General features: G+C 45.8%; 1 protein-coding gene across 1 annotated transcript in view; it reads left to right on the top strand.

Moving 5' to 3' along the window:
• The window catches only part of slc6a11b (solute carrier family 6 member 11b), a 28,176-nt gene extending 5,675 nt beyond the window's left edge, over positions 1-22,501 (top strand). The window contains exons 6-15 of the mRNA XM_010901753.5: positions 4,639-4,771; positions 9,647-9,781; positions 13,364-13,467; positions 14,695-14,819; positions 15,379-15,491; positions 18,179-18,316; positions 19,272-19,374; positions 19,954-20,054; positions 20,142-20,312; positions 21,827-22,501. Of these exons, the coding sequence (XP_010900055.1) occupies positions 4,639-4,771; positions 9,647-9,781; positions 13,364-13,467; positions 14,695-14,819; positions 15,379-15,491; positions 18,179-18,316; positions 19,272-19,374; positions 19,954-20,054; positions 20,142-20,312; positions 21,827-21,979 (1,276 nt within the window). The 3' untranslated portion in view covers positions 21,980-22,501. The remainder of the gene's footprint in view (positions 1-4,638; positions 4,772-9,646; positions 9,782-13,363; positions 13,468-14,694; positions 14,820-15,378; positions 15,492-18,178; positions 18,317-19,271; positions 19,375-19,953; positions 20,055-20,141; positions 20,313-21,826) is intronic.
• The last annotated feature ends 582 nt before the right edge of the window (positions 22,502-23,083 follow it).

The raw sequence follows: 23,083 nt of genomic DNA, 5'->3' as shown, positions 1-23,083 counted from the left end.
TAGAAGTCCATCACATAGAACCTGCTGTAGAAGTCCATTACATAGAACCTGCTTTAGAGGCCCAACACATAGAACCTGTTGTAGAAGTCCATCACATAGAACCTCCTGTAGAGGCCCAACACATAGACCCTGTTGTAGAAGTCCATCACATAGAATCTGCTGTAGAGGTCCAACACATAGAACCTGTTGTAGAAGTCCATCACATAGAACCTGCTGTAGAGGCCCAACACATAGAATCTGCTGTAGAGGCCCAACACATAGAATCTGCTGTTGAAGTCCATCACATAGTAAGGTCCTCTATTTGTTGGCTACAGTTGCAGTAACTCTATGGCTACTTTATGTGTGTGTAACGGCCAATAGCCTAGTGGCCTGGTTTGAATGCCCTATGTGACAAAGTATGATAATCTGTTGCCTTGAGCAAAGCACTAAAAACCTGTTTCTCCTACTGGTCCGCTAAATGACTAAAATGTGCCTGTTGCTACCTGTCTGTTAAGCAGAGATGAACTGTGTGTGCAACTCAATGTCCCTGGCATGTCGCTGTAGCGACCATTAGCATAGCCAACCTTTCCCCTAATCATTTGTCAATCTTTTCCAATTGCTCTGTGTCTACCAGCGTCAGCCAGGCTTTTGCACAGCCGGAGATGTTATGATGGGGACACAAATCTGGCCTTGTCAGCGTGTCTTGTTGTCGGGGGGGGGGATTTCTGTACGGTTGCCAGGCAACCATGGAGGAGATGGCAAAGCTGCTGTATCACTGGAAGACTGTGTCCTAGAAGTCACCTTGTTCCATATCCATATCATCATCATATACACCATGTACATGATCATATATATCAAATACGTCATCATATACATTAAATAACTCATCATATACATCATATACCTCATCATATACTTTAAATACATCATATATTTATAATTATATCCAACATATACATCATCATATATCATACACACACAGCTCCAGAACAAATTAAGAGACCACTGCACCTTTTTCTTTCCCATCCAAAAAGGTTGAAAAGGAAAGTTTTGAGTGTGGAACAGAAGCGTTCAATTTGCAGTGGTCTCTTAATTTTCCTGTTCCTGACTCAAAACCTTCCTTTTCGACTTTTTCGACCTTCCTTTGTACATATATATATATATATATATCATATGTACATCCATCATATATATCGTGTACACACAATTCCCCATGACAAAGCGCAAACACACTTTAAATATTTGTGCCAGAAAGATGCCACTCCTGAATAAAAAGCATATGGCATGCTGTTTGAAAGATTCTGAGGGCACAAGGAAAATGATTCTCTGGTCTGATAAAAATTTAACTATAATGTCTGAATGCCATGTGCCATGTTTGGCGAAAACAAGGTACCGCTCATCCCATGGCAAATACCATCCCTATGGTTAGGCACAGTGGTGGAAGCATCATGCTATGGGAATGCTTTTCAGCAGCAGGGACTGGGAGACTGGTCAGGATTGAGGGAAGGATGAACAGAGCAAAATGTAGAGAGGTCTTTGAAGAAAACCTAATGGAAAGCACACAGGATCTTTGACTGGGCTGAAGATTTTTCTTTTAGCATTTTTAGTATAACAAAAAATGTGGAGAAAGTGAATGGATGTAAATACTTGCTTTAAGCAGTGTGTATCATTACAAACATCATATAAAATCTCGCAACTCTTTCAGCCCAATGGAATCTGGGTGTAATTAAAGATTGTGACATGCTTTCCTTCTAGGCTTTCATGCCAAGCCACTCTGTACTTTGCCACTGTGCTCTGTCAACCAGGAAGTCAAATGAATCAATACATGTGGGCGCTCTCACTCTCCTGATGACCTCAGTTAGCTTTGCAGGCGCCCAAACAACATGAGGGACCTGCCAAAAGGCTAGGAAATCCTGACGGGTGATCCCTCCCCCGCTACCCCAAATTTGCTTTGCCCATGGGGCTTCCTAGACCCTTCAGTCAGAGGCACAATTGGGGCTCCAACTACACCATATGACTCAATAGGGTTCTGGTCAAAGTAGTGCACCACAGGGGGAATAGCAAGCCATTTGTGCCAACTGATCAGCCAAAGCGACAGTATGACGTCAGTTTGAGCCTGGCTGGGAACGCTCCCTGTGGGCGTCCCTATTTCCTGGTTAGTGCCCGACCTTTGACCTGTGCCCTGTGAAATGTGGTCAGGGAGCATGGCGGGATTTGTGTCGTCACATTGTGAGGCCAGGTGGGCTGCTGAGTCTTGGACCTGTTACCTGTGTCGTCAAACCAAGTTGTGACACACCAGGGGGCTGCAGTTTGCCTGTGGTTATGACGGCTCTGGATGAGACTGACTGTGAACCGACTGAAATGGAAATGTGAGTGTAATTATTATTTGTGTCAGGGTTTAATGCTGTCCTGATAACGCCTTAGATCAGTTTGACGACTTAAACGCTGTCCGTCAATGAGCTTCATAACGCTTAGAAGACACTAGGTTATGTCACACGTTATTCTCTATGCTTGGTCCTAGATCTGCTTTTCTTGTCATGACAACCCTTAAGGGTCATGACAGTTCACACAGATACAGACAAATCTGAAACCAGGCTAGTTTGGTCCCACCTCAAGTCTTGCCATTAATTATCAATGCAAATAATATAGACAGTTCGGAAACCGGGCCGATTTGGCGCCCAATAGATTCCTATGGCGATTGACCGTCAAACTCTAGCCTGGTGCCAGCACTGACAGATCTGGCACAAGGCTAGAGTTTGACTCCAGTTTGTTTGTCGGCCAGATGGCAGCGGGAGATGAATTAGCTGTCAGTTCAAACTCAGGGTGTTGGAGGAACTAGGCTGGTTTGTACAGTGTTCCGTTGTGGGCTGGTTTGTACAGTGTTCCGTTGTGGGCTGGTTTGTACAGTGTTCCGTTGTGGGCTGGTTTGTACAGTGTTCCGTTGTGGGCTGGTTTGTACAGTGTTCCATTGCGGGCTGGTTTGTACAGTGTTCCGTTGCGGGCTGGTTTGTACAGTGTTCCGTTGTGGGCTGGTTTGTACAGTGTTCCATTGCGGTCTGGTTTGTACAGTGTTCCGTTGCGGGCTGGTTTGTACAGTGTTTCCGTTGCGGGCTGGTTTGTACAGTGTTCCGTTGTGGGCTGGTTTGTACAGTGTTCCATTGCGGTCTGGTTTGTACAGTGTTCCGTTGCGGTCTGGTTTGTACAGTGTTCTGTGCGGGCTGGTTTGTACAGTGTTCCGTTGCGGGCTGGTTTGTACAGTGTTCTGTTGTGGGCTGGTTTGTACAGTGTTTCTTTGTGGTCTGGTTTGTACAGTGTTCCGTTGCTGGCTGGTTTGTACAGTGTTCCATTGCGGTCTGGTTTGTACAGTGTTCCGTTGCGGTCTGGTTTGTACAGTGTTCTGTGCGGGCTGGTTTGTACAGTGTTCCGTTGCGGGCTGGTTTGTACAGTGTTCTGTTGTGGGCTGGTTTGTACAGTGTTCCTTTGCGGGCTGGTTTGTACAGTGTTCCGTTGCGGGCTGGTTTGTACAGTGTTCTGTTGCGGGCTGGTTTGTACAGTGTTCCGTTGTGTGCTGGTTTGTACAGTGTTCTGTGCGGGCTGGTTTGTACAGTGTTCCGTTGCGGTCTGGTTTGTACAGTGTTCTGTGCTGGATGGTTTGTACAGTGTTCTGTGCGGGCTGGTTTGTACAGTGTTCTGTTGCAGGCTGGTTTGTACAGTGTTCTGTTGCAGGCTGGTTTGTACAGTGTTCCTTTGCGGGCTGGTTTGTACAGTGTTCCGTTGCGGGCTGGTTTGTACAGTGTTCCGTTGCGGGCTGGTTTGTACAGTGTTCTGTTGTGGGCTGGTTTGTACAGTGTTCTGTTGTGGGCTGGTTTGTACAGTGTTCCGTTGTGGGCTGGTTTGTACAGTGTTCTGTTGTGTGCTGGTTTGTACAGTGTTCCGTTGCGGGCTGGTTTGTACAGTGTTCTGTTGTGGGCTGGTTTGTACAGTGTTCCGTTGTGGGCTGGTTTGTACAGTGTTCTGTTGTGTGCTGGTTTGTACAGTGTTCCGTTGCGGGCTGGTTTGTACAGTGTTCTGTTGTGGGCTGGTTTGTACAGTGTTCCGTTGTGGGCTCCAGGCTCCGGCTCGTGGAACAAACCCACAGTCCTGGCTTGGCTAGTTGTGTGGCCCTGTTGGTAGAGTGTGACAATGGCAATGGCCGGGTTATACTGTATGTTCGAAACCCACCGGGAAACCTTCAAGACAATCCGTACCAAGAACACCAAATGTTTGCATTCATCTTAGTAGAGTTTTAAGTGTCCACTAAATGACTAAGATGGAGAAACTACGGCAAGGTGCGCCGACCGCCAAATATTCCTCTCTGTCCATGTTCGTGGTGATTTAGTGGTTGACAGTTGTTGCATCACTGATCACACATGCTCATTATAGGTCAGTGGAAGCAGGTGAGCTTGGTACAGGTTGAGTGTCCACCATATCCGGTTCTGATAAATCTAAAGCATCTGATATTGAAACATACGAGACCCTGTTGATGATACTTTGCCTATCATTTCTCATACGTATCCTCAAACCGTGTTCGTGATCAAAAGTCAACTATCAACAATCTGGATCAATGGGGTGGTTCTTGATTCAATGCTCTGTCTTTCCTGCTTTGGTTGAATCCATCAGGCGCCGTGTGCTGGGAATCTCCAGCGGGATAGAACACATCGGGAAGCTTCGCTGGGAACTGGCAATGTGTCTGGCTCTGGCGTGGATCGTCTGCTACTTCTGCATATGGAAAGGACCCAAATCCACCGGAAAGGTTGGGCTTTTTATTCACTGTATGATTTTACATTTCTCAGTTTGTGGCTTTTAAATGGCTGTGGAATGACAGAATGAGTGGATCACACGCGAAAAAACATGTTACGCCAATCCTCAGAACTACTGTTGTACAGAGGGGAATCTGTGTTCTACATCCTCTCGTATTCCTCTGTCCGGTCCTCTGACCTCTGTCCTGTCCTCTGACCTCTGTCCTCTTACTCACAGTGCATCTTTTCTCCTTGTACTGGCCGCTGACAACATTAAGCCTCTAACACACTGTCCTCTCTCTCCCTGTCTTCCTGTCTTTCTCCTTGTCTTTCTCCTTGTCTTTCTCCTTGTCTTTCTCCCTGTCTCTTGCTCCCTGTCTCTCTCTCCCTGTCTCTGTTCATCTCTCCCTCTGGCTCTATCTCTCCCCCTGTCCCCCTCCTGTCATCTCTCTCCATGTTTCTCTTTTTCCCTCTGTAAGTCTCTCTCTCCCTGTCTCTCTCTCTGTAACCCTGTCCCATTCCTCTTCATTCTCTGTGCAGTCTTTAAGAAACGCTAACAAATTCAGTGAAGCTCGAAAGAGAGGCAGTAGAAAAGAAGAGAGATGTGGAGAGGAAACATAAATGGGTTCACATTGTACAGGTCTGGGGGAAAGGGGCTGGGCAGCGACAGAGCCCTGTATCTCCTGAAGTGTCTTTTGTCCCAGTGTGAAGTAAGGCAAAATAATGCTCCTCCAAGTCCAGGTCTTTAGGGAACAGTCCAAGATTGATTTCTGCATTCACCCAGAGGAAAGTAGAACATTCATGAGGGGAAAGTAGAACATTCATGAGAGGCATGCAGATTTCCTTCTCGCTCTCTCTCCCCTCCTCACCTCCCTCTCTGTCCCCTCCTCACCTCCCTCTCTCTCCCCTCCTCACCTCACCTTGCATCTCTCCCGTCCTCACCTCCCTCTCTCTCCCGTCCTCACCTCCTTCTCTCTCCCGTCCTCACCTCCCTCTCTCTCCCCTCCTCACCTCCCTCACTCTCCCCTCCTCCCCTCACATCTCACCCCTCGTCAATTCACTCGTCTCACCTCTCTCCCTCATCTCTACTCCTTCTCTCTCTCCCTCATCTCTACTCCTTCTCTCTCTCTCTCTCTCATCTCTACTCCTTCTCTCTCTCCCTCATCTCTACTCCTTCTCTCTCTCTCTCATCTCTACTCCTTCTCTCTCTCCCTCATCTCTCTTTTATTTTCTTTCCTTCTCTACCAGTCAATAGTCTCATTTTTCCACTCTCATTTCGTTTTCTTTCGCCCTCCTCTCTTCCTCTCTCTCAGCTATTAGGAATTACGGCCTGTACTGAGATGCTAGCCTTCCTTGGCCTTGCCGAAAACATCTGAGCCCTTCCTTTCTCTTTGCTAAGCTGTTTGCTTTTGTCTGCCTCTTTGGAGGGAGCCATTCTCATACAAGCGGTCTGCTGGGGCTGTGAGGCAGCCAGGGAGAAAGTTTGATCAATAGATTTGGTAGAATGGTTTAAATGTTCTCCTAGCCTGCCGAGGGCTGTGACCTAAATGTTATACTATGTCCTATTTAGTGCCCCACTTTAGACAGAGCCCTATGGAGACGTTAGTTTACCAAACAGGGAAAAGGGTGCAATTTTGGGCACCGACTTGAGTTATGTGATAAGAAGTGTCATGTTGAGATGAAATGGGGGTCTGTTCTTCAGAACGGACAGGCAGACATTCCCGGGGAGCGAGGAGGAGCACGGCCTCCTAAGGGACAGGCAGGCATTCCCTGGGAGCGAGGCGGAGCGAGGAGGAGCACGGCCTCCTAAGGGACTGGCAGACATTCCCTGGCAGCGAGGAGGAGCGAGGAGGAGCACGGCCTCCTAAGGGACTGGCACATGCTAAACCTGGTCTGAGGAGGGTGGCGGATGTTTCTCCAGACGGCTGTAGGAAGGCGGACGATTTCGGGGGTGATGTGATGACGGCAGACGTTCTGTGTTGTAATCCTTTTGTCAGACTAGTTAGAAGCCCTGGGCTTTCTCTGCCAGCTGGGTTACAGTTAAGCAATGTTTGGTTTGAGTTCCATTTATTGTATGATTGATGTGAGAACTCGCAAATGCCTTCCAACAGGAGTTATAAAACTCCATTCACCACAGCTGAATGAGAAGCTGGCTGCCATTGACTGCAGTAGCCTGCCGGGTGAGAGGGACCATGAAAGGTTGTGAATGTGAGCCAAACATTGTGGGGAGGTGTGAAGGGGTTAAGGAATGCACTGTGACTCTGCCAAGCGGCCAGATCTGCTCTAAAGAAACCTAATTGAGAGCAGATTGAAATTCAAATCCTCTGGAAGGAAGAGGGGATGGAGGAGCCTGTAGCACTGAGACGGCCAGCACTTCAGGTAGAGGGAGGGAAGATGGAGGGATACAGGGAATAGGATTGAGGGATACAGGGAATAGGATGGAGGGATAGATGGAGGGATAGAAGGAATAGGATGGAGGATAGATGGAGGGATCGAGGGAATAGGGTGGAGGGATAGATGGAATAGGATGGAGGATAGATGAAGGGATAGAGGGAATAGGATGGAGGGATAGAGGGAATAGGATGGAGGATAGATGGAGGGATAGAGGGAATAGGATGGAGAGATAGATGGAATAGGATGGAGGGATAGATGGAATAGGATGGAGGATAGATGGAGGGATAGATGGAGGGATAGAGAGAATAGGATGGAGGGATAGAGGGAATAGGATGGAGGGATAGATGGAGGGATAGAGGGAATAGGATGGAGGATAGATGGAGGGATAGAGGGAATAGGATGGAGAGATAGAGGGAATAGGATGGAGGATAGATGGAGGGATAGAGGGAATAGGGTGGAGGGATAGATGGAATAGGATGGAGGATAGATGGAGGGATAGAGGGAATAGGATGGAGCGATAGATGGAATAGGATGGAGGATAGATGGAGGGATAGAGGGAATAGGATGGAGGATAGATGGAGGGATAGAGGGAATAGGATGGAGCGATAGAGGGAATTGGATGGAGGGATAGAGGGAATAGGTTGGAGCTTGTAGAAGGTAAAGCACTCAGCATGAACCACATCTCTCCTGAATATAGAGAGGAGTGAACAGGGGAGGGGGGAGGTGGCAGGAGGGAAGAAATGGAAAGGCGAGGAGACATAAATAAAATAGTTTAAGCACTGCTGTGGTTCTGGGCCTCTACATGATGTTCAGTGTCTGGGTCCGGGCCTCTACATGATGTTCAGTGTCTGGGTCTGGATAAGGCCTCTACATGATGTTCAGTGTCTGGGTCTGGGCCTCTACATGATGTTCAGTGTCTGGGTCTGGATAAGGCCTCTACATGATGTTCAGTGTCTGGGTCTGGGCCTCTACATTATGTTCAGTGTCTGGGTCTGGATAAGGCCTCTACATGATGTTCAGTGTCTGGGTCTGGGCCTCTACATTATGTTCAGTGTCTGGGTCTGGATAAGGCCTCTACATGATGTTCAGTGTCTGGGTCTGGGCCTCTACATGATGTTCAGTGTCTGGGTCTGGATAAGGCCTCTACATGATGTTCAGTGTCTGGGTCTGGGCCTCTACATGATGTTCAGTGTCTGGGTCTGGATAAGGCTTCTACATGATGTTCAGTGTCTGGGTCTGGGCCTCTACATTATGTTCAGTGTCTGGGTCTGGAGAAGGCCTCTACATGATGTTCAGTGTCTGGGTCTGGGCCTCTACATGATGTTCAGTGTCTGGGTCTGGGCCTCTACATGATGTTCAGTGTCTGGGTCTGGATAAGGCCTCTACATGATGTTCAGTGTCTGGGTCTGGGTCTCTACACACCACACCATTACTTGACTTCATCCTCTTTCCTATCAGATAGCATAGGGGGAGTGGCGGTTAGTTTCCAGACTTAATTCCCTGAGTCAGTTGCTACTCCTTCTCACCACTAGCACTCCCTGCACCAGCTACTACTCCCTGGAAGACGTCCAATGTGTTCAGCAGAGCTGGCCGTTTGGCTTCAGTAGCTCAACAACTCCTTCATCATCCTGGCCATGCTCCTTACTCTTGGAAAAAGCCCGGGAACAAAGCCCCCGTTGGAGGCACGGCGTGGCCGTATGGGCTGTGTTTCCTTGTTGGCCTGGCGTCTGGCGTCCAGTCAAGACCATCTGAGGACGAGGAGAGAAGACGCAGGCAGGGTCTGGATGGGGAGGGGGAGGGGGTTGGAGGAGATGGCAGCGAGGCAGAGGAGAATAGAGGAGAGAAGAGGAAAGGAGAGGAAAGGGCAGGAGGGGGTGGCAGTCGGCAGTGTGGGAAAATTATTTGCCCTGGCTTGTGCACACCACCACCCAATTACCCACAACCCCCTGCAGGTGACCCAGGTCACTAGACTGTACGGGGAAACAGCAGTCACCATATGAATGGACCAAAAGGCCCATATGAATGAATGGAATGGCGGTCGGCTTTGTGGAACAACAAACTGGTTGTGTCCACTTTGGATATTTACTTCAAAAGGTGGTTGGTGCTTGTTGATTGACCATTCACAGCCATTCACTGAGGTTTAGCTGAGCCGACGCGGGGCACAGGGGCTGTATCCCTAGAGGTTCTCTGGGCTACACTGTGCTTTGGCTAGTAGCGTACAGCATGGCTAAGCTGCCCTGTAGATTCCGCCACGGGTGTGGATGTTTATTATACATGTTTATTATGCACTGTTTTGTGTGCTTCGTCTGTGTGTACAGTAACCTATTGGTCATTCTGCGCCCACTGTATGTGATACTGTATGTTTGACTGTGAGTGCCACATTTCCCCTGTGGATTAAACGACGTATGGTGTCTGTCTTCAGGTGGTCTGTGAAGGTTGCATTCCCCTGTAGATGATGTGATTTATGTATAACACGTTGTTCTGTCTGTATCTAGGTGGTCTATGTGACAGCTACCTTCCCCTATTTTATGCTGCTGATCTTGCTGATCCGAGGGGTGACTCTTCCAGGAGCGTGGGAAGGGATCAAGTTCTACCTGTACCCGGATGTCTCCCGCCTCTCTGACCCACAGGTAGGCCAAGATGTCTGCCTGGTTACCTCCTCCCCCTATCCACTCTCAGTTAGCGTCTCAGCAACTGTCATCTTCAATTTAGTGTGGCCTCCCTGTCGTCTTCTGTCTCAGCCTTTATACGTTTATTTGTATTCTTTTTCAGCTACTGCTCCCTTGTCTCCCAGGCTCTATCAGATAGTCTCTTAGCAACACTGTGGACAGTCAGCTGTGTTCCAAACCACGCCCGACCCCCCTGTGTAGGTCACTGGAATTAAACAGAGCTCTGTGGTCCCTGGTCATGGTGTGTGTGTTGTGATGGGAACACACAGTGACAGGTGTGGTTGCTAGCTTCCAGGAAGCACAGATGGTGTTGTGGTGAGGTTCTGAGTAATGGGGTCCACAGGAGGTCCAGGTGATGCAATCCAGTAGCAGGACAGGCAGTAACTGGGCCCATACACAGAACTACCATTCGTTCTACTTGAGGACGTTCTTCTTAGCTGTTGTCAAGCCACATGTTCATGGGAATCCTGATTAAACACAAACATCTCCTTTGAATGGCAGCATTGGGTTGAAGTATTGTAGAAGTGCAGTTCTACAAAATGCCCTTAAAGGGAAACTTCACCACTATTTGGGGTGCTTTCCCAGTCTCCCTATATCATATCTGTATTATTCTGACTATAGCATAATTTCAAATTTGGTTCTCCGAGACTACAGCTGACTACATATAATTGTTGCTAACTTACAGTAACTACATTAGACTACAGCTGGCTACAGGTTAATACTGCCGTCTACAAGTAACTAAAGGAGACTACAGCTGACTTCAGATGACAACAGGTAATTACTGCTAACCTACAGTAACTACAGGTGAGTACAGGTAAATACTACAGGAGACTACCACAGACTAGAGGTGACTACAGCCTGTAGTCAGACATTAGGGGCCTTTAAATGCTACATCGTTGAAGGATTTCTACTGCCAGTAAGCACATATAAGCATATTATGTTTCTAATGGTTTAGAAATCATGACATAACTATAGACCAGAAGCACCTTGATCTGAGACAGCAGGCGATGCAGGTTGCTAGGCAACTGTTCTTGCTGAGAACATCAGAATAGTTTGGTATTATGGGGTGTTGTTCAGCCATGAGAATGAGTAGGCTGTGACATGCTAAACATGTTAATGTGCTACTGATGTGTGGGAAACATTCCCGGATTACATAACATCTACATAATATCTCTGTTATTAATGCTACAAGGTTCTAGTCTAGGTTTAACAGTTCAAGGTTCTAGTTTAGGTTTAACAGTTCAAGGTTGTAGTCTGGGTTTAACAGTTCAAGGTTGTAGTCAGGGTTTAACAGTTCAAGGTTGTAGTCTGGGTTTAACAGTTCAAGGTTGTAGTCTGGGTTTAACAGTACAGGGTCTGAGTCGGTGTTTAACATTAGAAGGTCCTAGTCTGGTTTAACAGTAGCAGGTCCTAGCCTGGGTTTAACAGTAGCAGGTCCTAGCCTGGGTTTAACAGTAGGAGGTCCTAACCTGGGTTTAACAGTGGAAGGTCCTAGTCTGTATTTAACAGCAGTCAGTCACTGAACTGGAGTAGTGCCGGAACCAAAGTTAGTCCTGGAACCAGAGTTGGTTCCCCTCAGCCCTGTGTGTGTGTCGGTGTGTGTGTTTGTTTCCCTATGCATGTGTGTGTGTATGTGTGTGTGAGAAAAGGGTCCTCCTGGTCGGTCGTCGAGCTCCGTGCGTTTGAGAGGTCAGCCGGGTTTCCGTGGCAACACCTTATGGGCACCTAAAACTGTTCTTCGTGGATCGTTTACCCTCTAAGGGAGATTAGTGTCTGAATGGGGATGTGACAGCCAGGGTACCTCCCGAATGGCACACTGTTCCCTGTATAGAGCGCAGTGGCCCCTGGTCAGAAGCAGTGTACTGGTCAGGGAATAGGGTGCCATTTGGGATGAAACCTGGGAGGCGCGTGAGGCGCGAGCCTGTTGTGCCTGCTTTCCATTTTCGGTTGGTCTGCTAGGCCAATACACACAGACTGAACAGCTTCATCTCCGGTCCCTTCCCCCTTTCTTCCCCTGTGTGTCTGCCTTTGCTTGTTGAAGCTGTACATGGTTTAGAGAAGATGTCTCGGAAAACACTCAGTAAGTACCAAACCTTAACCCCACCGCTAACCTTAACCCCAGTGCTAGCCCCATGGAACATCTGCCCTGGTTGGAGTCCTCGGTGTGAAGTGTCCTCCAGTGCACGAGGCACTTGACTGTAACTGGTTCATGGTTGAGTGACAGTTAGGAAATGGCACAACCCGCCGTGCCATAACAAATGCTCACGTAGATCTGAGAGCACCAGGCAGGTACGGGTGTCAGCAATATGGCCACAGTTACTCCTGGCCCAGGTCTGGTGATACCATCGTCTTTCCAATCAGATCAGTGGTCATGTGGTTGGAAAAACACCGAAAGTGTGTAGAAATGATAGTGGAGCTTTTTTTATGTCTGCTTCTTTCTGGGCAGCAAAATTATTTTGACAAATCAAATTAGACAATATGTGGTGCCCTTCAAATAATTAAAAATTATTCTAGGTTAGGCAGGGGTGTAGAAACGTTACACTATGAAGTTCAGACTAATGCCTGTAACTTCAGAATGGTCAGAGGTTTGGTAGCGTTTTGGGTTTGAGATGTGCAGTTTCTATTCTGATTTAATCTCTGTCTGTGCTGCAGATGACTAATGTCTCTGGCAGTTAGCTAGCTAGAGGTCTGCGTTACAATGGTAGTGTTTCCCAGATTAGGGGTCATGACTGTAGAAATGTGGTTACAGGAGTAGTCTCAACTGAATGTAAATATATCAAGTATATTGATCAACAATGTACAGCAGCCTTAAAAGGTGTCATATGACTGCCCACGCCTCAGAATCTAGCTGCTCTCTATGTTTCTTCCTGTAAAGAAAGTTTTTTTTCCTCTGTATCCATATCTGGTTGTTGCTCTTTGAGGTTTCTTGGCTGGGTGTCTGTTTAAGCAGCAACAACTGCTTGTGTGGAAAGGGCTTTATGAAATAAATGTAATTCATTGATTAACCTCTGGTAACCACCAGATTTGGTTGTAATAAGCCATTCCTAAAAATGCGTCTCTTTTGAATGAGTTAAGGCAATGGGTTATTCAATTCCGGTCCTTGAGGGCCGAAACATTTCTGGCTTTATCCTCTACCAACAATATGGAACCGATTCAGACCTGAGATGCCAGGTGAAGGCAATCAACTAGCAGGAAGAACCAAAGCCCGGAAGTGTTTTGGGCCTCCAGGATCGGATTCTAATAGCCCTTGGTTAAGGTATCAGGCGCTGAATCTAGCAGTGGAGATGATTTGCTTTTTTACACAGAACGTCATGAAACTTTATTGCTTGATGACCTTCTGAGCTTCCCAATAACATTCTGATACATTTTATTGACTTGAAACTGTATTTTGATGGCTTGATCAAAAACTCGATTTGTATTTGACTTTTAAAGTCCCATTTAAAATGGTTAATGGTCAAGTTTTTAGGGAGTCTTGAATAATTTGTCTTGGGTCCATCTGACGCGGGTCAATACCTGATCCAATCATGTGTCTGGGTCCATCAGGTGTGGGTGGATGCTGGGACTCAGATCTTCTTCTCCTACGCCATCTGTCTGGGCTGCTTGACTGCTCTAGGAAGCTACAACAGCTACAACAACAACTGCTACAGGTAACACTGACCAACAGACAGTCAGACAATACTACAGGTAACACTGACCAACAGACAGACAGACAATACTGCAGGTAACACTGACCCACAGACAGACAGACAATACTACAGGTAACACTGACCCACAGACAGACAGACAATACTACAGCTAACACTGACCAACAGACAGACAGGCAATACTACAGCTAAGACTGACCCACAGACAGACAGACAATACTACAGGTAACACTGACCCACAGACAGACAGACAATACTACAGGTAACACTGACCAACAGACAGACAGACAATACTACAGGTAACACTGACCAACAGACAGACAGACAATACTACAGCTAACACTGACCAACAGACAGACAGGCAATACTACAGCTAAGACTGACCCACAGACAGACAGACAATACTACAGGTAACACTGACCCACAGACAGACAGACAATACTACAGGTAACACTGACCAACAGACAGACAGACAATACTACAGGTAACACTGACCAACAGACAGACAGACAATACTACAGGTAACACAGACCAACAGACAGACAGACAATACTACAGGTAACACTGACCAACAGACAGACAGACAATACTACAGCTAACACTGACCAACAGACAGACAGGCAATACTATAGGTAACACTGACCCACAGACAGACAGACAATACTACAGCTAACACTGACCAACAGACGGACAGGCAATACTACAGGTAACACTGACGCACAGACAGACAGACAATACTACAGGTAACACTGACCCACAGACAGACAGACAATACTACAGGTAACACTGACCCACAGACAGACAGACAATACTACAGGTAACACTGACCAACAGACAGACAGACAGACAATACTACAGGTAACACTGACCAACAGACAGACAGACAATACTACAGCTAACACTGACCAACAGACAGACAGACAATACTACAGGTAACACTGACCCACAGACAGACAGACAATACTACAGGTAACACTGACCCACAGACAGACAGACAATACTACAGGTAACACTGACCCACAGACAGACAGACAATACTACAGCTAAGACTGACCCACAGACAGACAGACAGACAATACTACAGGTAACACTGACCAACAGACAGTCAGACAATGCTACAGGTAACAATGACCAACAGACTGACAGACAATACTACAGATAACACAGACAGACAGACAGTCAGACAGTACCACAGGTAACAATAAAAGACAGTTTTGACTGATTCCCCAGGGACTGCATCATGCTGTGCTGTCTGAACAGCGGTACCAGCTTTGTGGCTGGCTTCGCCATCTTCTCTGTGCTGGGATTCATGGCCCTGGAGCAAGGCGTTCCTATCGAGGCCGTGGCAGAGTCTGGTGAGGAAACACTGCTACGACATTCTCCTTTTTCAGCAACTTTTGGGGTGAAATAGAGGTTACAATGCCGAACATAAGAATGCATTTGAAGTATTGAAACATCTTTACTTTTTTTAATAATTAGTGCAGCTTTTCCATTAAGTCTGTCCTACCCTGGACCCATGACACTCATGGACTATTAAGTTGTTCAAGCCTGTTCTTGGTTCTACTTAGAACCCTAGAACTCAGAGTGTCTTCAGAACTGGAATGTGATGGAATGAAAGAGGATGAATTAATGTTGGACGGCTTGCTCTCCAGAGCACTTAGAGTAATTCACCTACAGTTGTTTTATGCCTTATTCAGGCTGACATGAATGATTCAGCCCCGTAGAGTGAGTTGGAGAGATAGAAACAGAGGCGTTTCAGGTGTTGTTTTGATGTGAGAGATGGCTATAGTTTGATAAGGGATGGCGGGCAGTGTTAGGACGGCTGCAGCTGTATAGCCTGCCCTAAAGGTGGGATGTTGTTGTTCTTGATGCTTTTGATCTTGTTGACGGTGTTGTTGTTGTTATTTACACCAGGCCCAGGCCTAGCCTTCATAGCCTATCCTAAAGCTGTGACCATGATGCCTCTGTCTCCTCTGTGGGCGTGTCTCTTTTTCATGATGCTCATCTTCTTGGGCCTGGACAGTCAGGTGAGTACTGGAGGGAGGGAGGAAAGGAAAGAGGGAATGGATTTAGTCATTTACTATATTCTGATCTTTCTATCTGGTTTCTCTATCTGGTATCTGGCCTAATGGCCTGACTAAATTATTTGATTATACTTAGAATAAAAAGTATGATTTAATTGTTCTGTGGAATAACAACATTTCTACCCCGCCCCCCTGGGTAACACCCCGCCCCCCTGGGGAACACCCCGCCCCCCTGAGAAACAACCCAGTAACCCCGGAGATCCAGGTTGTGACGACTCTACTCTACTTGGCCACAAGGAAAATGCAGCTATGCAGCGCAGATTTACTACATATATCTCAGTCATCTGTCAGTAGAATATTACATCAAACAATAGATGCCCTCCCCAGACCCCATATCGTGTGACAAATCATTTGGTTTCCTCATTCGCCAACTACAAATAAACAAAGCCGACTATATGGCCATAGCTGGACCACCCAGTGTAGTTGGTGCTATAGATGGGACACATAATTACACAAATTATTACACCATCAAAAGATGAACGCACATTTATTTAAGAGCTGCCAGACATGTAAGATGCTATCAATTAGCTGAACTTATCTTGACTAGTCAGTATGTCATTCTTGGTTTCATGTTTAATCAGTGACACTCTACATTTTTATTTTAATATCTTTATTTCAATATGGCAACAAGACACATCGTTCTACAGTATTTGTATGATGAATTCACGGATAGAGACTCCTCCCCTATTCGCCAATTACTGTGGGCGTAGTAAGAAACATCATCCATAGCAACAGGGTCAACCTCGCCCTTTCTCTGAGCTTTAGATTTCTCTCCATTCCTTAAAAAAAAGTTGGTCTTACCAGCTTTGTGAATAGGTTTTAAGAGGAAACTCTAAGTTAGGAACTTTTACTGCTGTTTAGGAGTCCTCCTAGTGGTAAGATAAAATGTTTTGTGAATATGGCCCCATGTCTATTTACGCATTAATCAGAGTCAATTCTCACCTCAGCCACCATGTCTGGTTTGGGTCTGTGTTTGCCAGCTGCAGAGGTGAACTGGCGCACTTTGTACGGTCTACATAAAGGGTCATATGCACTGAGACAATACTATATTCCCCACATCAACATACCTACAAATTGTCAGCAGTTAATTAAACAGATGCACCACATTGAACAGAATATTTAGCTAATGTCCCATCATCTTGATAGATGCACGCGCTGGAACCGTGAGCCATCAATTGATGCATCAAACACAACTTCAAAGCTAAGTCTTGGACACAACCTTGTGGTTTCATGAGACGTTCAGGAGAGGGTTAGCATTTCTGTCTACAGTTAGGTCCAGAAATAATTGGACACTGACACAGTTTTGTTATTTTGGCTGTTTATCAAAATATATTCAAGTTACAGTTAAGTAATGAATATGGATTTAAAGTGCAGTCTCTCAGCTTTAATTTGAGGGTATTCACATACTTAAAGCTCTTTAATATGTAGCCCCCTTTTTTTCAAGGTGCCAAAAGTAACAATTGACTCAAGAGCTGTTTCATGGACAGGTGTAATTTGTTCTTCATTAATTAAGCAGGTAAAAGGTCTGGAGTTGATTCCAGGTGTGGCATTTGTATTTGGAAGCTGTTGCTGTGAACCCACAACATGCGGTCAAAGGAGCTCTCAATGCAAGTGAAACAGGCTATCCTTAGGCTGCAATTATTTTTTATATCAGAGAGATAGCAGGAACATTAGGAGTGGCCAAATCAACAGTTTGGTACATTCTGACAATAAAAGTGAGCATTGCAAACCACTCATAAGCCTCATGAATAGAAAGGCCAGATTTTGCTGAAAAACATCCAAAAAAGCCAGCCCAGTTCTGGAACAGCATTCTTTGGACAGTTGAACCTAAGTTCATCCTTTACCAGAATGATGGGAAGAAAAAAGTATGGAGAAGGTTTGGAACAGCTCATGATCCGAAGCATAACACATCATCTGTAAAACACGGTGGAGGCAGTGTGATGGCATGGGCATGCATGGCTTCTAATGACACTGGGTCACTAGTGTTTATTGATGATGTGACAGAAGACAGAAGCAGCCGGATGAATTCTGAAGTGTATAGGGATATATTGTCTCCTCTGATTCAGACAAATTCAGCAAAGTTGATTGAGCTTCACTTTACTGATGGACAATGACCCAAAACATACTGTGAAAGCAACCCGGAATTTTAAGGCAAAGAAGTGGAATATTCTGCAATGGCTGAGTCAATCGATCGAGTATGCATTTCACTTGCTGACAATACTTAATGCAGAAAGACCCACAAACAAACAACAACTACAGTAAAGGCCTGGCAAACATCACAAAGGAGGAAATCCAGCTTTTAGTGATGTCCATGCGTTCCAGACTTCAAGCAGTCATTGCCTGCAAAGGATTCTCTACAAAGTATTTAAAATGAGCATTTTATTTATGATTGTGTTGATTTGTCCAATTACATTTGAGCCCCTGAAATAAGGGGCCTGTGTATGAAAATGGTTTCAATTCCTAAACGTTTCATATGATATTTTTATTCAACCCCTTGAATTAAAGCTGAAAATCTGCACTTCAATTGCATCTCGGCTGTTTCAGAGCCAGAATTATTAACATTTTGTCAGTGTCCAAATATTTTCTGACCTAATTATATGTCATTTGTTGTGTGTGTGTGTGTTGTGTAGTTTGTGTGTGTAGAGAGTCTGGTGACGGCTGTAATTGACATGTACCCAGAGACCTTCAGGAGAGGCTACCGTCGAGAGATGCTGATCCTGGGTTTGTCGATATGTTCCTTCCTCCTCGGCCTTGTCATGCTGACTGAGGTAAGACAACAGGAGCGGATATGATGGATCTTTATTGAGGTGGACTTCATTTTATGCATTAATAGCTGCATTTTCCGGTGAATACATCAGTAACTGCATAATCCAGTGGTTGAATCACCCGCAAACCAATCATTAATATAAACGAGAATGCTTTTTCTGGTAATTCTATTTGTGTGGTCAGAATGGTATTCCAAACATTACAGGTAACACTGGACATCCTTGCCCATTTCCCTCTGAATGGTTTTATAGGCAGCTGTACCATCATATACCTTCACTCGCTACTTTCAAGGCTTATCAAACAGGGTTCAACACAGTGCTGTAGCGTGGGGATTTCACAATGCTAAGAGCTCTTTCTGCTCAGTTCCCTTTCAACATAAGTCATGGATGCATCTCTTGTGTAACATCTGTCTGGATGTTGAATAATGTAAAAGTCAACTGTTCTGCCCTCAAAAGGGCTGTCCCTCGTCAACAGAGTTCCAACGCTTTTGAACAGGGGTTCTCAACTCTGAGCCCTGGGAACCAGATATGGCTGATTTTCTTTTCTACGTGGTAGTTGGACTCTGGTGACTCAGGTCTAAGTCATTAGCTGATGACTGCAATGAAAACCAAGGATCTCTGGTTCCTGAGGCCTGGAATTGAGAGCCAATGCTACAGAAGGAAGGAGTTCAGCAGGTTTGGGTCAATTCAGTTTCAAAAGATACTTGCAATACAGTACAGTACTTCTGGAACGGATTGACACTGAAATGGAATGAGTCTGTTCTAATAGTTGACAGGTTAAATCACAAATACACAAATCAAAACCTGTCAATTCGGCAATGGCAAATAAACTGTAGAATGGTGAACATGCCTTCTGTTGGGGAAACATTCTACAAAATGCTCTATCAAACCGATAATCAAAGAAAACATTAGCGTTGTGTGAATTAATTTGATGGATTTGTTCACTTGTTTGGCTCAGGGGGGGATGTACGTGTTCCAGCTGTTTGACTCGTACGCTGCCAGTGGCATGTGTTTGCTGTTCGTGGCCATCTTCGAGTCGATCTGTATCGGCTGGGTGTACGGTAAGAATATACTGTTTATGTACATATCGCTGCCTGTCAGTTTTTCTCTCTTCATATACATTTGGAGATACGGTACTGTTTCGTGCACTCTATCTCCCCATCTGATTGACTGGTTAGAGCAGCGGTTCTCACATCTCTCCTCAGGAACGCCCCCCCCCAGATGTTTCAAAGTTTAGTTTCAACCATGAAACAGCTCACATGATTAACCACGTCAGGGGGCCTTGATCCCCTAATCGTCTCTCTATTAACTATATCTCTTTGATAGAGGACAAGGATCCCAAGGGGGCACATCAGAGTATAGAAACCTCTGGTCAGATTTACAGTAGCACATAGTTTACAGTCTCGTAATTAGCTTCACTACAGTAAGACACCTCATTTTTTGTTATTACTGCACCCCCTGCTGGCCACAGAATGCCAGTACATTTACAATATTACATCACAACACTGTTGTTTGTAGCAACCCATTGTCTGGGATATTTCCTTCAGTGCTGAACATAGTTGGAAACTGTATGTTGACATGTGATGGTTATGGCTATTACCTGCTTGATCCACCTGTTTGTGTGTTTGTGTGTGTCCCAGGTAGTGACAGGTTCTATATGAACATTGAGGATATGATTGGATATCGGCCGGCCGTCTTCATCAAATGGTGCTGGATGCTGCTCACGCCCGGCATCTGTGCTGTGAGTCCACATCCCTGCGAGATCAGTTCATCACTCCGTTGATCAGTCCCCCAGGGTTAATCCCCTCTCCTCTGCTCCCCCTGTCAGGGTATCTTCCTGTTTTTCCTGATCAAGTACAAGCCTCTGAAGTACAACAACGTGTACATGTACCCTGACTGGGGCTACGGGATCGGCTGGATGATGGCCTTGTCCTCCATGGTCTGCATCCCACTGGGAATCATCGTACAGCTCTGGAAAACACCCGGAACCTTCTCACAGGTCAGACGTCCCGAAACTCCTAGGGGTTTTAGACCCCTGCGTAAAGAACACGCATTTGAGCGATTATCGCATCAAACAAAGTAATTCATGATTTAGTGTTTAAGGCTGACCTCTGACCCCTAGGCACCATAAGATGTCGCTCTGCTCTTTTTTTCAATAAGAGACCTATAATAATGTTTTTGTCATGGACAAATGTGCAGAGTTTCAGGAGTTTCATCTTGCACTGCAGATAACTGCCTTAAAGCTAAAATGTTGTTTCTGCCCCTGGAACCATTATAATAAATGTAGGAAATTAACTTCAAACTGTTTTCTCACTAAAACGTTTCACTTCAAAGTGGGGGACCCAACAATCAAATCAGCCTAGGGCCGCCTGATGGCAACATTCTGCACTGTATACAAGTCTGTTTATGTCTGTAAAGGAGATTTCAGTCTGTAAAGGACATGTCAGTCTGTAAAGGACATGTCAGTCTGTAAGGGAGATGTCAGTCTGTAAAGGACATGTCAGTCTGTAAAGGACATGTCAGTCTGTAAAGGACATGTCAGTCTGTAAGGGAGATGTCAGTCTCACACAAATACCCGAATACAGACACGCACACTGAGACTGGGATGGAGCAGAACATGTTAAGAAAAAACATGCAGCCTCTGAACTTTGGCCTGACCCTTTCTTACCAAATCCAAAGGAATGTTGACATTTGTGACATTATTCAGTGCTGTGTTTTGATGATGTCATCTTGCATGCCAACTCCGAGCCTTTGCCCGCCGGTCGCCGTGTGGACCTGTCATGTGGCATCTGGACTTCGTGTCACTATTGTCATAGTAAGCAGGGAGAATTAACGCCACAAGAGATCTGAGATGGATGTTCTGTTCAGGCACATGGGTTGGTTACCCGGAAGTAATATTTTCTTGCCAAAGTTTGTCATTTCCTATTATGCTTTTGGGGGGAAATGCCATATCGTGCAAATTAAGGAAGTAAAGTCTTCTCACTGGCAAAAGTAAACTGAGGCTAGCACCCTGAAATTAGACTCAGAACATCAAAGCCAGTCTACTATCTTCTTCCATCCTTGCCCTCTAACCATGGACTGATTTAGACCTGAGACCAGTGTCGGAGCACCATCGTCATGGGCCCCTGTGCGAGACGTTTTACTGGGCCCCCTAGCCAAAATGTGGGGCCCTGCATTCAGGTAGCGGGGCCAAGGGCTCAGAATGCACAGCTCTAGGCATAACGCATGCAGAATGTGTACAGTTACAGACAAAACTGGGAACAACTTCTCCTACTTCACTGGTCCCCAGACAGCTCATAGTGACTGGATCTGGAATGGAACCACATATGTGATGTGTTTGAAACCCTTTTCATAATCGGTAATAAGACGTTACGATGAGCCTGGATAATGGTACCTCCCCACTTAAGGCACTACCAGCCTCCTGTGGTCGATCCATAAAATAATCCTGGTGTATGTAGATGTAGCACATGCAGTAAAATCTCTTCTCTCCTCCTCTCCCCTCCCTGTCTTCAGAGGATGAAATTCCTGACCACTCCGAGCCCGGACCTGGTAATGCGGGGTAAGCTGGCTGGGATGAGCCCATTTGCCATCAGACCCAAGCCTGACAAAGCATCAAAAAAAGCTTCAAAGATCTCCACCATCACAGAGAAGGAGACCCACTTCTGAGGCTGCCCTGGTCCGACTGCTGATCACACCTGAGTCGATACAGAACCACGACGAAAACAAAAACAACCCGAACCAAGTGAAGGACTTTTTGTAAAAAAAAAAAGAAAAAAAAGAAAAGAGAAGTCATCATGTTATTATTAGTTTGGCTTCTATTTTTCCAGAAATGTTATTAACACATTTGTGTTTTCACATTAGAACCATGACTAAAGACACTCTTTTAACAATTCAAATTGAGTTAATTGATTGAGATGTCATGATATCGTGCTGGTATTCATGACAATATACGTTTTTCATGTACTTTTAGGATGCTGTCATTGTGCTGTACAACGAAGTGCTGTATATGCTTCCTTCCTGATTTCCTTCCTGATTGCCTCTTGATTTACCCACCTGATTCCACTCTGAGTCCATCCTGATCGTCCACTGATTCCCTCCTGATTGTCTCATGATTCTGCTCTGATTCCATTATGATTTCCTCCTGATTTCCTTCCGATTCCATTATGATTTCCTCCTGATTTCCTTCTGATTCCCCATGATTCCCTTTGTGATTTTCTCTGATTTCTCAGGATTCCCTTCTGATTATCTCTGATTTCCCATGATTCCCTTCTGATTTTCTCTGATTCCCCATGATTCTCTCCTGATTCCCTTCTGATTCCCCATGATTCTCTTTTGATTAGATTCTGATTCCCCATGATTCTCTCCTGATTTCCTTCTGATTCCTCATGATTCTCTCCTGATTTCCTTCTGATTCCCCATGATTCTCTCCTGATTTCCTTCTGATTCCCCATCATTCTCTCTTGATTTCCTTCTGACTCCCCATAATTACCTCCTAATTCCGTCCTTCCTCCTGCTCTTTCTCTTCCTCCTCAACCTCTGCTTCTTTCTGTTTCTGCAGCTGCTCCTTCCGCTGTTCCTTGGTCAGGCTTGCAGGCTGTGTCAGTGTGAGCCATGACGTCTTGTCCCTGGTGAATCAGGACCTCTATTTGACAGGGCTCTATGGGGCTCAGTCATTTCACACCAATTACACTGAGTTTAATCCAATGTGACAGGCCATGAGCGGCTCATCATTCTTCCTTCCTCTCCTCTCTGTTCGGCTCCCCCTCCTTC

This window comes from Esox lucius, chromosome 2 (genome assembly GCF_011004845.1).
Source record: "Esox lucius isolate fEsoLuc1 chromosome 2, fEsoLuc1.pri, whole genome shotgun sequence".
Taxonomy (NCBI): Eukaryota; Metazoa; Chordata; class Actinopteri; order Esociformes; family Esocidae; genus Esox; species Esox lucius.
This window is presented reverse-complemented; position numbering and strand designations above follow the sequence as displayed.